The sequence below is a fragment of the Berghia stephanieae genome, chromosome 1 (assembly GCF_034508935.2).
Source record: "Berghia stephanieae isolate SIO BIC M18660-M18661 chromosome 1, UCSD_Bste_1.3, whole genome shotgun sequence".
In the NCBI taxonomy this organism is placed as follows: domain Eukaryota; kingdom Metazoa; phylum Mollusca; class Gastropoda; order Nudibranchia; family Aeolidiidae; genus Berghia; species Berghia stephanieae.
This window is the reverse complement of record NC_088360.1, coordinates 49872845-49888828: the sequence shown is the minus strand read 5'-3', so window position 1 is coordinate 49888828 and position 15984 is coordinate 49872845. Positions and strand designations below refer to the sequence as shown.

General features: G+C 32.0%; 1 protein-coding gene across 5 annotated transcripts in view; it reads right to left on the bottom strand.

Annotated features, from left to right (window-relative positions):
• LOC144976935 (sodium/calcium exchanger 1-like) overlaps positions 1-15984 on the bottom strand; it is a 152438-nt gene that overhangs the window by 8142 nt on the left and 128312 nt on the right. For 2 of the 5 annotated variants that reach the window (XM_078921557.1, XM_078921566.1), the window contains exons 5-7: positions 7900-8042; positions 5508-5607; positions 3504-3545 (exon numbers count right to left, since the gene is read on the bottom strand). In XM_078921557.1, coding sequence (XP_078777683.1) covers positions 3504-3545; positions 5508-5607; positions 7900-8042 — 285 coding nt within the window. The remainder of the gene's footprint in view (positions 1-3503; positions 3546-5507; positions 5608-7899; positions 8043-15984) is intronic. The other 3 variants (XM_078921578.1, XM_078921574.1, XM_078921588.1) reach the window with 3 other exon arrangements.

Here is a 15984-nt window from a genome sequence, read left to right as displayed (position 1 = left end):
ATCACCAGACACACCGAAAGCATGCATATGACAGTTGCTGGGACCTGAATCTATTGCCGTTAATCCACATGGAGAGAAACCACCTATATTAAACATCAACTAAGCATAAATAATGTAAGTATCAAAACTAATTAAAACCCAACTATCGATGCAGTGAGTTATTTTGAGTCACATGTCTATTCACAATCATTTTCAATAAATGTTACAATAATCAAAAAATCGAGAATAGAGATAATTATTCAAAACCATCTAAATATTTTTTACGATAGCAGCTTTAGAGAGTTTGACTAGTACTTACAATTCTATAATCGAGCGTATAAAATTATTAAACATCGATTTCTAATTTAAAAATTAATATAAACTAAATGTAAGTTTTAAGCGCAAAACCTTATATATTGCCAACATCCTGTTACATTAATTTTCTTGTTGAGTTATTTCATGGAATTTGTCTTCATAAGCAAAGTTCACTCGTGCTGCTGTCATTTAACTACATTATCACCCTTCTTATTTTATCTATTGTTTTTTTATTCTTTCTTTCTTGCAATACGGTTGATATGAATAAATATAAATCAATGGACAACAAAAGGCTAAATTATTTTCATGGCTAAGTAAGTAATGATAATATATATATATATATATATATATATATATATATATATATATATATATATATATATATATATATTATATATATTATATATATATATATATATATATATATATATATATATATATATATATTCTATGAAGACATTGAGGTGCAAAAACCGACCGACTCCCTCCTTAATGGAGTCAAAATATAAACTAAAAGATTTACCAATCACACAAAAAAGTGCAGAAAAAAACCACAAACAAATTCCTGATAATGTAGTAGGTACGGTATTTAACCATCTTCACCTTATTTATACTCTGGGTTTAGAAATTGATGATTCGGTTTGTGCACCCAATATTATTAAGCAAGATATTTTGAAAGAAAAAATGGAATATGTAAAAGACTGGCTCTAGATCACTATTGTAATGAGAAGAATTTCTATACAGTGACTTTACACGACTACAGAAATGTATTTACTATTACCCTCACTGAAACAATTGGTGCGCCGTTTTTGTCATGTAAACTTGTTTTTTAAATTTACTTTGCAATCATTCTGTAAGGTCAAATTCTTGGTCTAACAGAATATGCATGTTGCCTTTTTATCTTTCAAAGATCAAATTTTGTAAGTCTGGTTAGTTGCCAATTGTTAATTGAGGACACTTATACAATCAAAATTAAGATATTGGGTATTTTTAATTTTTTTCAGAGATTTATAATGATGTGGCCTATATATGTTATAGGCGCCATCTAACTTCTAAATTAAAAAAAGACAATTGTTCATAAATGATTATATACATTAGCAAGGGATTCTTTTTTAAATAAAAAAGAGCTGTTTATTCTTAGATATTTCAAAAACTTTTTACTCAAAATATTCCCAAATAATTCATCATTCTATACTTAAATTTCAACATCTCTATTGCCACTGCTTTAATATCATATATAAGGTGCGAGAAAACAGCTGGAAAAGTTTCGTGGCCTATAGCCGCCAAACTATAAATGATGCAAATAATTAAACCCATTTATTGAAAATTATGTACACAATTTTTCAGAAAGATGTGTTGAAATATAAATGTGAACTCTACAATTGTGTTAATTGTGTTCATTTGACTCTTTTAACTCTGCTTCTGTGTCAAAAGTTTTATGATTCTTATGGACCCTGTTGGGCATTACTGACCAAATGTTTTAATCCATTAGATTTAAACATGGTCTCATTGAAGGCCATTTATCTTTAGCAATAAATCAGATGGAATTTCTGCTTTGTATTGCAAATCGTGTAGCAATGTTAGAAGAAAAAATGATTACAGAATCTATCTCAGTCGGTCATTTGTTTTAGAACACGACGGGTCAACTTCCTACACTAGCAATGCCACACTGCTAAAAATCAGACAAAAGTTTGGACACGTTGGATATCGTAATTCTTATACGACTTTGGTATATCCGGCATAGTTTCTTAACCAATAGATTTATTATTAAACTTGGCGATTACCAATGCTTTGTTTTTGTTGCTTGTTAATTTTCATATGTTTCTGCTCTCTGATTTCTTTCCAGTTTTTTTCTCGCACCCATAATTTGTCTATCAAAATTAGAATAAGTCCAGTATATATAAAATTACACTCGCTACAATAAAACTGCTTTTTGATAGATAATAAATTGTAATGGCACCACATTCATCCAGTAAAAGAATTAAATAGAAACTACAAAATAGCCATAAATTACGTGATATGCTATCTCTAGCGAAAAATTATTAAATTTATCTAAAGTCTTACTACGATGAAATGTGAAAAAAGTGGTTTGTTCGATATTGTACACTTCTTTATTGCTATCTAATACTGATAATAATAACAGTCAAAAAGAAAAGATAGGAAAACCCAATATAATACTCATTAGTGAAAATGAAAGTGGAGGGAATCTTTATTTGGCGAAATGAAAATTATTATGTTAAAAAAACTAACACCAAACGAAAAAAATGGTATACTATAAATGTCTCGAAAATCATATAATTATTTTTATAGATGGAAGTTTCTAGGCTATTATCATCTTTATACATTCACAAAAATGGAAGAAGTGATTCTAGAAATACTTATAAACTGCGAGATGGCTGTACACTGACAAAACCTTTTATTGTATTGTCAAGATGGTGCCACCATATCTTAAGAAGCATTGCTTCTCAAAACTCTATTCAGTGTTGGACAGTTTTCGTACCAACAAGAGTACCGAAACTCATTGACTTTCAATATGGTTTGTCTTACAGGCGAGTAATTCATAAGAACCATAATTAGACGTTTAAATGATTCCTAATCTTAGACATCCGACGAGACATACTCTAGTTAGTTATAAAAGAGATGTTTTTATGATATGGGATCAAAATATATTTTCTTTCAAATAAATGAATCATTTTTACGCAAACAAGGAAAAATGGATTAACAGGAAATAAAATCTAGGAACTATACATATCATTTAATCTACGAATAATATTATGCTGCTTTTATCTACAGACACATCCTCTTTCCACTGTTGTCTTCCTAAACCACAATATTTCATATAAGGGGTGGCAAAGAAAAAAATATGTTACCTTCTGCTTACAATAAAATGATCCGAGGTAGAAATTAAACAAAAGAAGTTACATAAAACAGTAGAATTGATGGATAGCAATAGTATGGTATTTGTACAAACAATGCAGAACTAATGATTATGTTATGCACAGATAGTATTATTCATCAGTGTAAAGACATAACGTTAATTAAACTACTTACAGCTAACCCATACATTCCATGAAATACGTATGAACATACATTCATTACGGTTAGTACCACCGACCAGATTCGCACAATGATATTGTTTGCAGACTACGTGAGTATTATATTTTAACACAGACTCCACTAATGATATGAATAAAGATCCATTCTCTTACTACTGTTCAGCTCCAAGGCATCATCCAAAAGCGGGGACACGCCTGTATATATGTGAGTGTTTTTGTCATACATTAGGGGATCGAGGAAATACAGAAAAAACCAACTCTACATAAAAACAGGACTACGGTAGTTAAAACAAACGGCAATCTTTCGCCAGACAGAGTCGACGTCTTTAAAGGGGTATTAACCAGTTCTTTTACGCCACGAATTACCTACAAATAAGCTAAATGCAGACTAAAAATGTGAACAAGTGTGTTTGAAAGGTGCCAGACAAAGCAAGAAAAAAAAACATCCCAAAAACCAGTCTACCCCGATTGAGGATTAACCTCAGACCTTTGACTACCGGTATTTTTCTTTCTTGCTTTGTCTTGCACCTTTCATGCACACCTGTTCATATCTTTATCTTACAGCAGTGCCTGCTCCCTAGTTTCATAACCCCCAAAATTATCGGACCAATGAATCTGTCTGTCCAAAGATAGCGTCTGTTGATAAGTACCGTTAGAGTGTCATCAACAGAAAGCTTGGAAAATATCATGGATAATATCTAGAGAGCATCTAAAGACATGACATCCTATTTCGATGCAGCACAAAGGAAGTATAGCAGGGTGTGTCTCATTGATCTCATCAAAGTTAATACTATCGTTTAAAGAAAGGAAATTAGAAGGCATGGATAAAGCAAAACAATGGTGTAAAATTAAAAGAAAAGACAATTATTTGGATTCATCGTTAAATTAAAGCAAAATGGGAAAAGTAGAATTTTAAAAATATTGTTTCACCGCAAACACAAATATATTGATGAATATCAAGACTGGGTATTTACTCCAAACCGATCGTAAATAGTTTGAACATAAACTACAGTAAAGAACTTATCAATGACAAATGATGCATACAAATGAAAAAAAAATTATGGATATATAACAATGAGACGCAAATCACAATAATTGACTCAATACTTAATTGAATTAAATATATATATATATATATATATATATATATATATATATATATATATATATATATATATATATATATAAATATATATATATATATATATATATATATATATATATATATATATATATATATATATATATATATCAGAAAAACATTTTGAAAAACAATAAATTGATAGATTAGGGTGAAGGACATCGGGAACAAAGTCATAATTATCAGATGTTATACATGATTAGAAATGTAATCGTTTGATATCATACATAAGGCGACAGGACAATGCAGAAAGACGTAGAGTATGTACCCCTAAATCCAAGTCTAGTATACGGCATCCTACAGACAGCTGCGAAAATTTATAGATACGATCTCAATAATAAGAAATTTCCAAATCGAATTTCAATTTATATTTAGAACTATCTTAAATTCCTTTTGTTGAAACCTTCTACACTGATAATGTACACTTAGATGTTCATGTCAGGATAAAATTAAAACGTCGAAGGAAATTGAAAAATGACACATTAAAATACGGTATTAGAGAATCCTAAAACCCAATAACTGTTTTGCAAAACTAACTTAAAAGAGTTTAATTATTAAAACTCTAGTTAAGATGCTACAAGAAATTAAACTCTTTACAGTTGTTTACGCAAAAATATCAAATGGATCGGAGCATTTTCTAATACGTATCTAGCGGAGAACAAGAGACTCTCGGCACCCATTACACGATAGACGTTTAGTTTAAAGATAGAGTTTATAGCAATGATAAAAAGAAAAAAGTCTTGACGAGTTTTACGATTGGATAGATGACTAATTGATTGTTAACTTTCAGGATTCACTCCCTGATCAGAATAGCGATTGAATATTGAGTCAAGCATATAAAAAAGGTTGAGAAATAGATGATTTTAAAATGTAAATGACATGAAAACAAGTTTTAAGGAGCGAATAATCGAATACCATAATGATATTAAGATGTAAGACGGCCATGCCAGTAAAATTCATTGGCGAAAGAGAAATATAAATGGATGGATGAGATAAAAATGAGAGGAATTTCTTACCAGCACTAACTGTGATTGCGTCGACGAACTGTTCTCGCCATGAAGATGTTCCGACAACCAGCGACACGTTGGCCTTTTTCAGCAGTTTGTCTACTGTACTCTATAAAGGAGTATAAAGAATGTAATTATAAACAACCGGGGGAAAAGACAGTTATGCAAGATAGAAATAAAAATGTTGTGCACAATGCAGTGACCGATAAATCCCGGAAATAAAAAATGCAAGAAAGCAATGACCCCAATCTTCCACTGATGATCGTTCCCCGGTCTCCCATGACTGGAGATCAATCCTCAGAACCTCTGATTGACTGACAAAATCTGCTACAATTACAACAAAGAGGTTGCCAGATGATTGGAAAGATTTACTACATTTGTTCAAAATAATATTTACGAAATGTGTTCAGAGCACGTTACCTAGGATTCGAAGCTGGCAGCAAAAGATGTAGGACGAAATACGAGAGACGCTAATATACTATTTGTCTGAGGGAGACAATGCTTTTACCAGAAAAGTACTCATTGTACACTTGAGTTCAGTGAGAGAATGTGAGATAAGAAATTCAAGGGATTGCTAAGTTGAGTCCTTTAAATACGCTCAATCTCACATTCTGTCAATGCACCCAGGTGTAGAATGAGTAACTTGCTCGTAAAAGCATTGCCTCTCAATGCAGGTCATTGGACATCAGTTATCTTCATAATCAAATAATCAAATGTGGCTTCTGTCTTTGGATTGAAAATTATGTAACATTGTTAAAAGAAAAAAATTATTTCAGACTCTACCCAGATCAGTCATTATTTTTTCAACAAAAGGGGACAACTTCCCACACTAGTCACACCACATTGCTAAATACAAGATATAATTTTAAGAAACTTTCGATATCGTGATATTTATATGATTTTGGTGCCATAGTTTCTAAACCGGTAAAAGGATTTTTAAAGTAAAAATTGGAAAATATTACGAGGCTGAGTCAAAAAATAATGGGACAAATCTCCTACTGAGTTCATTTCTTTTTCATGTGATGTCATTTTTGCCTCAATTGAACTTGCATATGTGCTCTGTAAACCAAAAGTTGAAACTTTTGATTCCGTGGAATTTGAACAAAGTTATGTCACTTCAAAATGGCCGCCCTCGTGCATGTCCGTCAGCGACAGAGAGCTGTCATTGAATTTCTTGTTTTCGAATGAGAAACCTCGAGTATCATCTTTGTACGCCTTGGGAAAGTTTATAAAACTCAAGTAGAGGAGTGTTTTAGATGAGTTGAACGTATATTTCATAATTTAGAAGAAAATTAGACGTAATCCAATTTCTAATCTGACACCCCCTCAACCGTGTCTTTATCTGAAATACCTCACGATTGTCGCCATCCAAGCAATGTCAACTCAGTGAATTATATTAAGAGAGAAGCATTAGATCTGACAGAAGAACATATTTTGATGAGATAGCAGGAAACCTTGAAATCAGTCGTGGAAGAGCCAATCAGCGTCAAATCCTTGAGAAACTAAAAGGTCTGTGCTCGTTGTGTACCCAGGCAGTTGATCAAGAGTGGGAAAGGGTGAATTGCTGTTCCGAGCTTCTCCGGCTAAGTGGTAGAAATAACAGCGCTCTCAGTAGAATGATCACTGGATATGAAACCTGGATTCATCATATGAACCTGAGTCAAAGAGACAATCAGTAGAATGGCGGTAAAAACTTTAAAACTGAGAAATCACCTGGGAATCTTATGCCAACAATGTTTTGGGATATTAAAGGTGTATTCTTCGTTGAGTTCCTACCCAAGTGGAGCCACTGTCAAATCTGAACGGTACATATAGTTTCTGAAGCAACTGAAGGCAAGAATTTGTCAAAGTACACCGGATTTGAAGGTAGAGCGCGTACTGTTTCTTCATGAAAATGCCCGCGCACACGCAAGTGCCAGGACACGAGAGGTAATCGCATCATTTTGATGGACAACGTTGTGTCACCCTCCTTGTTCACTAGATTAAACACCTTCGTACTTTCATACTTTTGGTCCACTGAAGGAGGAAATGAGAGGACATCGCTTTGAAGATGATGAAGATGCCAAGATACTAGTGAAAAATTGGCTAACAGTTCAGACAACTCAGTTGGACAAGTGCGGGATACATACCCTTACAAAAAGTTGGATTGTGGCTATTAGAGAGGCGGGGGCTATGTTGAGAATTAACATTCTACTAGGCTAATCCCAAGCTTTGATTTGAGACATGATGTGTGGTATTGATTCCATTTGTTTTAATGTAATAAGCAGAGTCCCATTACTTTTTGACTGAGGTCTTTTCTGTGGCCTATACTCCATGGCGGGATTCGAGGCCTTAGTAAGGTAAGAAAAAATACATTGGACCATACAAGTTCCATAATTCGTGTATCCCTGATATAACTGACCTTGAACTCTTGAGACTCCTTGATCATGACCTTGCAAGTGGTAGACTCTCCAAGACGCGGTTTTCCCATCTCGGCAACTCTGTCATCTTCAGCCACCACAGCTCCGGAGTCTTTGTCTTTGTCTTTGTCTTCAAATCCACCTGGTATTAACGACCAAAATTGATTTCGAGGTAAAGTAAAATTGTAGGTTTGGAAGGTAGAGGGCAAGATTAACAAGTGGGGGGGGGTTAGATCACGTGTAAGAATGATATGCATTTAAATTTCTAATTTTAGTTAATATCTGTGGATTTTTAAGAGACACTGAGGGAAACCCAGTGTGCTTTAGAGGTCACCATTATTCACATAGATTTATAGCTCTACATTTAATTTAACTTTTCTAGTTTATATAATTACTTTTCAGAAACTAGCGTTTTAGATGTTTTGAGTATTTCTGACGGAAGAAAATGATGATAGTGATGATGATGATGTGATGATGATGATGATGATGACGATGATGATGACGATGATGATGACGATGATGATGATGATGATGATGATGATGATGATGATGATGATGATGATAATGATGATGATGATGATGATGATGATGATGATGATGATGATGATGATGATGATGATGATTATGATGATGATGATTATTATTATTATGATGATGACTTTTGATTTTAGTTTTGGTGATGAAATAGCATACTTAAAAAGAGCTATACTTCTTGAACAAGATACAAGAAACGTGAAGCTGCTGTCTAATCTAAAACATCCACTAAATTAATCCAAATTGCAATAAGTTTGATTCGTTTCCCTCCCATCACCCCTCTGAAATGTTAAAAGATGAAAACAATAACCAAACAAAACAAAAACAAAAACATCAGCAAAACAGAATAAAACCAACAACAAAATATCACAGCAGATTAAGAAAGAAAACAAACAAACAAAAATTAGACAAAAAAGCAAACAAAAACAAATATAGATGAACTTGTTCGTGTCCTTTCCTCTTATTGGATTGATGATATCTGTATAAATTAATCTTTACAAATCAAATAACGGCTTCTGAAACCATGAAAACTTAACTTAAAACAAATAAAGCAATTATTAAAACATAACTTGGTAACTCATGAAAGGAATAAACCTTTACCTCTCGGTATTGTAACAAGAGGTGATCTCAGTAACTGCAAGAGGTAACAATCATAAAATCAAGACATGTTAACTTGACTATTTCTACAACTGTTGCATCAGTCAAACATCAAAGTGGCATCTAAACACACTGGACTAGAGTGAACTTCGTTCTACTTCGTATAAATTAATTCATTGATATAAAACATGCAAAAAAAAAAAAAGAGATCGAAATTATATATAAACGGAATAGTATGTCTTATGCCGATATATCCTTCTGTTCCAATAATTTAAAGAAATAACGATTACATCATTTGTAAAAGAATTGAGAGATTACTTACTCTTGAAAGATAATCAAGATAAATATTCTGAAGGAGATTTTACAACATTATATTATATTATGTAATATAAAGGTATGACAGCATAACACAAATGTAAATGGTGGATACAGTGCAACATCATTTAAGTGTCATTTAATTTTTTTTAACACACAGAGAAATAAATTTTAATAAAATCAAATCTGCGTAGAAATTCAAAATTTTACTATGAAGGTGCAACATTTGAACATAAATCAACAACAACAAAAATCCAACAAAGTGTGAAATGTATGACCTAGTGTGTCTGTGATATCTAAAGGAGGAAATTCATTATTATAATTCTTTTTTTTCAAAATTTAAATGGCGTCATTCCAACTTAATCGGCTGAAATTAGGTTATCATTAATGTAATAAGAATATATGTCATTGGCGCATAAAATCTAATCAATAATGTCAAGTATCAGAAATTCAAAGAGTTTAACAGCAATGAAGTCACACTTCATCGAATAGCGTGCGTCAACTTTTTGCGACAATTCCAACTTAAATTTCAATACGATTTAGACACATAGCCATTTGCGTCCACCTTTTTAGCGACAACAACCACACCTATTCTGTTAAAACCAACACATAATGATAAACTCCTGCAGAACGGTATATCCCAATCCTTCTTCGATGCAAAATTGCTCCAGCCGATGGACTCTCTTGTGCTACTGTTTGTGAACATGTCTTCCAAGAAGATCCCTGGCTTGCTCAATAGGGATTTCAAACACCATAACAAAAGCCCCGTCTGTTGGTTTTTCAAGTAACCTTGAAGTTTTCCATATAACGCATTTATTTCATCAAGACACAATAAAATGTTTAAAATGAACAGATAATAATAATAATAATAATAATAATAATAATAATAATAATAATAATAATAATAATAATAATAATAATAATAATAATAATAATAATAATAATAATAATAAAATACAGCGCGGCAAGAAAATTTCGTAAAGCATTAAGCCTTAGAACAAAACTTTGGGATAAGATTCAAGTTTAGATCTAGGGAAGGTTGATAATACTTTTCTTTTAATATAGACGTTTAGTTAACTTTGCGGTTAATTACAAATACCGGTTTATAACACTCCAATAAAAACAGGAGTTGTGAATCTTAATTTCTCGCCGTGTTAACCTTCTCCGTACCAACTATAGCAAAATTGTCACATTCGTTGCGATATAGCCAACATTTATCTCATTCTGATTTCTTTCGTAACTCACAAAATTTGAAGACATTTTTTTGTTGAGGTTATAAAGATGTCATACTGTATTGCAAAACTCGTTTTCCTGAACAATGTATGGATAGCTTGGACTTAATGCATTTGTGTTTTAGTGAAACAATCTATTTGTGCTGATTGGGTGTTACGTTTCAATAAAATTCATGAAAATGGCCGATAAAGAAAGATAGTTAAACTATGGTGGAAATCGTTTCTGTTCTAAGTATACATTTTTATTTGATGAATATCACTCTTCTTTTACAAGTAGATGATCTGTCTATAACAGGCCTTTACCCGCTATCTACTTTCCTGACAACGTCAAATTTACAATATTGAAAGTAGGAGTTTTGCCTCCTGTCATACTGTCATGCTACGTAAGTGAATGATATATTGCTTGTCCTTGATTTTATTGGATAATTCACTTCGAATTGGTGATATTGCTTTGCTTGTGTTGATATGTCTTTTTATAGTCCGCATGCCCTGATGTCAATCATAAATATCTTGTCCATATAATTGTATTCACAATCATTAATGAGAAAGTAAACTTGAAAACAATCAAACCAGGAAACGTTGTAAAAACTAAAACAAATTGATAGGATTGTGGATACCAATCTTATGTCGTTTATGCCAGCTTGAAACTTTTTCAATAGCGGCCCTAATTGAAAGAGAAAAAGCTTCTGTTTTAAAGTCACACATCTCAACATGTCTTGTTCATGTTCACGGGACAGATCCCGATTAAATTGGTATTAATATCAATTAAACATACTTGGCATGACGACTGATATAGCGTCGTTTATATTTTACATCATCATGTTAAGTTGTACTTAAATGCACTCTTCTTGACTAATTTTCATTGTCTTACTATGAATCAAATTATGAATTTTTAATTGATTATCACTCACAAAGCTTAATAAAACTGTTAAGGCTTACTTCATTCATAATTTTTATGTAATTTGTAAAATCAATATCTTAAATTAAACAGAGTCATATTTTTTGATGTGATGAAAACTTCCGTTAAAAAATTTTTGTTCTCTAAAATGCATTTCTTAAAGTGAAATTTGTTTCCTCGGACCACGATTATGACTAAAATCAAACTTTCTTCAAAAGGATTTTATGGATAAAAATAAATGCCACTGTATTTTCTTTGAAAACATTACTGTCTATGCATGTTCTAAATTTCTAGTAAATATTTCTAAAGAATTTTGAGTCAGTTTGTACCAAAGATATATAGATATTGATTTTTGTATTAAAAATGCACTCTTTAATGTTCTAATATCAAGCATTGCAAAATTTTCCTTTGTTTTTCTGAACACAAAAAATGTTTTGACCCTAATTCTTTAACTGAAAACAATAGTTGTGTTGATTGTACACAAAACTAAGTTATAATTCTTATTTGGGAGTCATATGGTCTCCTTAAAAGCATTAAGCGTAATGCACAAAAATGAATATCATAGCTTCAAAAAGAACAAAATACTAAAATAAAAAACAACAGAACGACGACATATTTTTCAGTCGTCGATCTGGCTTTCTTGTTGACTGAAGAAATGTTTTGAGCTCGAAACGTTCAGTATTTGGTATTTTGTTCGTTTTGGAGTTGTAAGATTCATTTTTGTAAATTACTTTTTTACAGTCCATAGCTTCTAGCAGCTTAGTATCAGTTTAAGTTGTAGAACAAAACTTTAAATATAAGATTTAAGTTTAGATCCAGGGAAAGTAGATAAAATTTGTTTCTTATAAAATAGGCGTTTAGTTTCTTCCGTTGTGTTGTCAATATCATTCCGTTTAACTTTGATAAACAGATTCCCTAGAAATCGACATCTGTATAAATAAGATAATCAAAATCGAGCATTATTTAAAGATAAAAGAACATAAATTTAACATAAGTACTTGCAACGCATTCAATTCAGACCCCATGTGATATTTATGTGTTTCTTATAAGTATTGATAAATAAAAAAAACATTTAACTAAAAAACTGGAAAAACATATTATTGATTTTAACGAGATGCGATACATTTTTAGTCAAACAACATTTCCCTCAATTAATGTTTAACATATTATCTGAACAATCAATGCCTTAAGGATTATAGATTCGTCATAATATGAATGCTATCACTCAGTAATCCATATAATAAATTCCTAGGCCACAATCTTAAAGCCAGTGAAACTAGATTCTTCATAGATGATGACACTCCTGAAAGTCATAGAACCGCATTTAATTCTAGAATACATGCAATAAATACAAAGACAAACATACGGGTGTTTTGTTTAAGGACATAAGTGCCAATGACAATCACAAATTATTGGAAGGAAAAATCAATAAATACACATGGTAAATATACAATAACACAAAAATAAATAGTTGTATATACCATCACAAGATGCTAGTTTGTGGATAGACTATGTTTTGTTGGGAACTACAGATGTCACATTGGATTTATTTACTCAACCAGAACATTGTCGACAATGGTAAATACTTGTGGTCAGGTAACTTTGCCATAAATTATATCGATAGTTTATAATAAATAATAAAGTCTTAAATTAAATAATTTTGGCAAATTTACATTTTTTTATTTTATAGCAAAATTAAATACATTTTTTTCTGGCCAAATATGAGATGACCATACTACAATAAGGTACTCATTGCGTTGGATTATGTACTTCACTTACATGGACAATCTCGGTTATAAGACAGTCATCTTTTTATGGAAGTTTCAGTCGGGGAAGATTGCTTTTCAAAAAATTAACCAGATTAAAAAAATAAAATTTCTTATGATCAAAAAGGACAAAACAATAGTTGCATTAGCCCGTTAAAATTCATGATTTGTATTACCGCGAGGAAAGTACACATTTCAAAGCATTGTCATTCTTATACTTTAACATGGACCTCATCAACTAACGTTGTGTGGCTTTAGAAACCAAAAATATACAAGAGTTTCCATGAACAATCTAATAACCCGGCAAAAATTCAAGCGACTGGTATCTTCCATAGGATGGAGGTGGAAGGATTCCCGGTGAAGACAGGATGTTTTTTATCGGAGTATTAAAGAGATTGTCTCGTACACGTTCCACGACAAATGGATGTGTCGTCTTTCATCGAACTTTACTATGCCGGAAAGAGCTTAAAACTATCACTGTTTAAATTTCATTTCCACAATTAGTCGTTTTCGATTTTTATAAAGTCCAAGCAAGAAACGGAATGATTAATCATGATTAACTGGATATTTGCTGATAAAATACAGTGAGAAAAAATATTAATTTTAGACTCGGACGGAAAAAAGCCTGGTGTAATTACTCGTAGGAGCAAGAACTTCTTTTAAAATCGTTGCACTATGAAGGCCAATTTTAAAACTAATTCTACGACATTTTCTATATCTTCAATCATATTGCTAATCATGACATCTAATATATAATTCCATGACATACCAACACAAATCAAACACTTAGAATTAACAATTCATAAAATATGTAACATAAAACAAAACAAATTAATGAAATAAAGACGGGATTATATAATGACCGAATAACTGGATGGGGTAGCATGAAAAATGCATTATGTTGATTTCATTCACACATTGGAATGGTAAAAGGGGTTGTGGGGCATTCGTGTTGGTATATTAATAATTGATGTATACACAAGTCGTGTGCAAGGAATACTTAGACAACGAGTGGTGGTTTGTTTAAGTGCAAAATATAAAGAAGCAATGCAAATCGAATCAAATTGGAAAGACGTTAACAAGAAAGATATATAATTTTATTCGCGCTGATCGTCATGTTTATGATATTAACTTATGGACTATTATTTCTGATCTTGTCCTTCGAATTAAAAAAAACGTTTTTCAAGACATGGGTCAAAAAGTACTCGGATACCTGATGGAATTCCAAAGGCCTTTGGAACATATTTTTGAATAGTAATAAAATAATGGAATCAAGGCACAAACCTATTTGATGAGTAGTATATTATTGCAACTACTCTAACAGTTCAGATTAATATGCATCTTGCAAATCTCTAATGTGTTAGTTCCAACCACTACAAAGACAAGGGCGACACCAGTAAGGCCACCACAAATTACCTTATTCCTTATCGCATTTCTTTACATTTGGGACTTGTAATGAGAGTATTTTCTCCATCAAAATGGCATTAAGGAAAGTAGTTTAAAAATACCGAAATATTGATAGAAAATGACTATGTCCAAAAATCAATCGCTGATAAACTAAGTTTATGTTTGTCTAGAAGTCATAACAAAAGACAGAGGTAAACTTTTTAGGTGGAGCAATTCAACGGAGAGAGCGACAAGTTGGCTCCAGCTGATCAGGTTTATCACTTTGGGATGAAATTATTTTTCAGACTAATGCTAATTGATGTTAGTATTTTAATCTCAGTAAGTCATATTCGAAAAGTATCATTTCCGACACAATCCTGTCAACCCAAGAAATGGCCAGATTGTTGAAATAGAAAAAAAGAAGTGGACAACATTATAAAGTTAAAAGAAACGGAGAGGCAGCTGAAAGAAATTGAGTTAAGGTTTATAAGTTGAGAGGAATAAAATCATTTGAATGAATTAAGCAATATTGATCTTTAAAAGTATAAGGAAGTGTCCGATAGCTTGAGAATAAAACAAAACGATAGGAATTTAAGCTGAGACTTCTTGCATATAAGACTTAATTATAATTTCACTAAAGAGAATATTAAAGACAAAGGGTTAAGAGTATTAACTTATAACTCCATCGGTAGTATATTTAACAAGGCACAAGCTACAGCATTGACTGTTAGTGGTCAGTGCTACCTGTCTACTGGTCCATTCAAAACAGTAATAAAAATGGGAACATTCTTATACACAGGTGTAGGTAATGATATATAGTACATTATAATGATGAAGAATGTGAGTTTGGTTCTTTTCCACTTTCTTGAAAAAAGGGACGATGTGTTGTTTCGAAATAAAAATACTATCAATTAATTCATGCAGATAGCTTATTGATTGTGCATTACTTGATCTTAATTAGTAGCCCGACTGGAAATCTAGGATTCTTAAAAGGTGAAGCATTGTTCTACTGTAGACCCTCCCCCCACAACCCATCCTCCTCTAAAAACATGCAAACTCTGCTTAAGTTTATCAGGCGTTGGATCAAAGGCGGTGTGTTCCAAGATAAAGTTGGAAAAACATACTCCTCATTTAATTTCTTGGTCGTTATTCAACAGTATACTTTTAGAAAGACACCCAAAACGTCCACATGACTTTTACCTCTTGATTAATTTAACTAAAGTTTACATTTTTGGAGGTTCAAGTATCTACGGTTGCATATCAGTAAAGTGGAAATGAACTCACAGTGTATTTGGTCAAACAAAATAGAAACACTAATTGACACGAAGGTGCATGAGGTACTAAAACTAGCACAATATT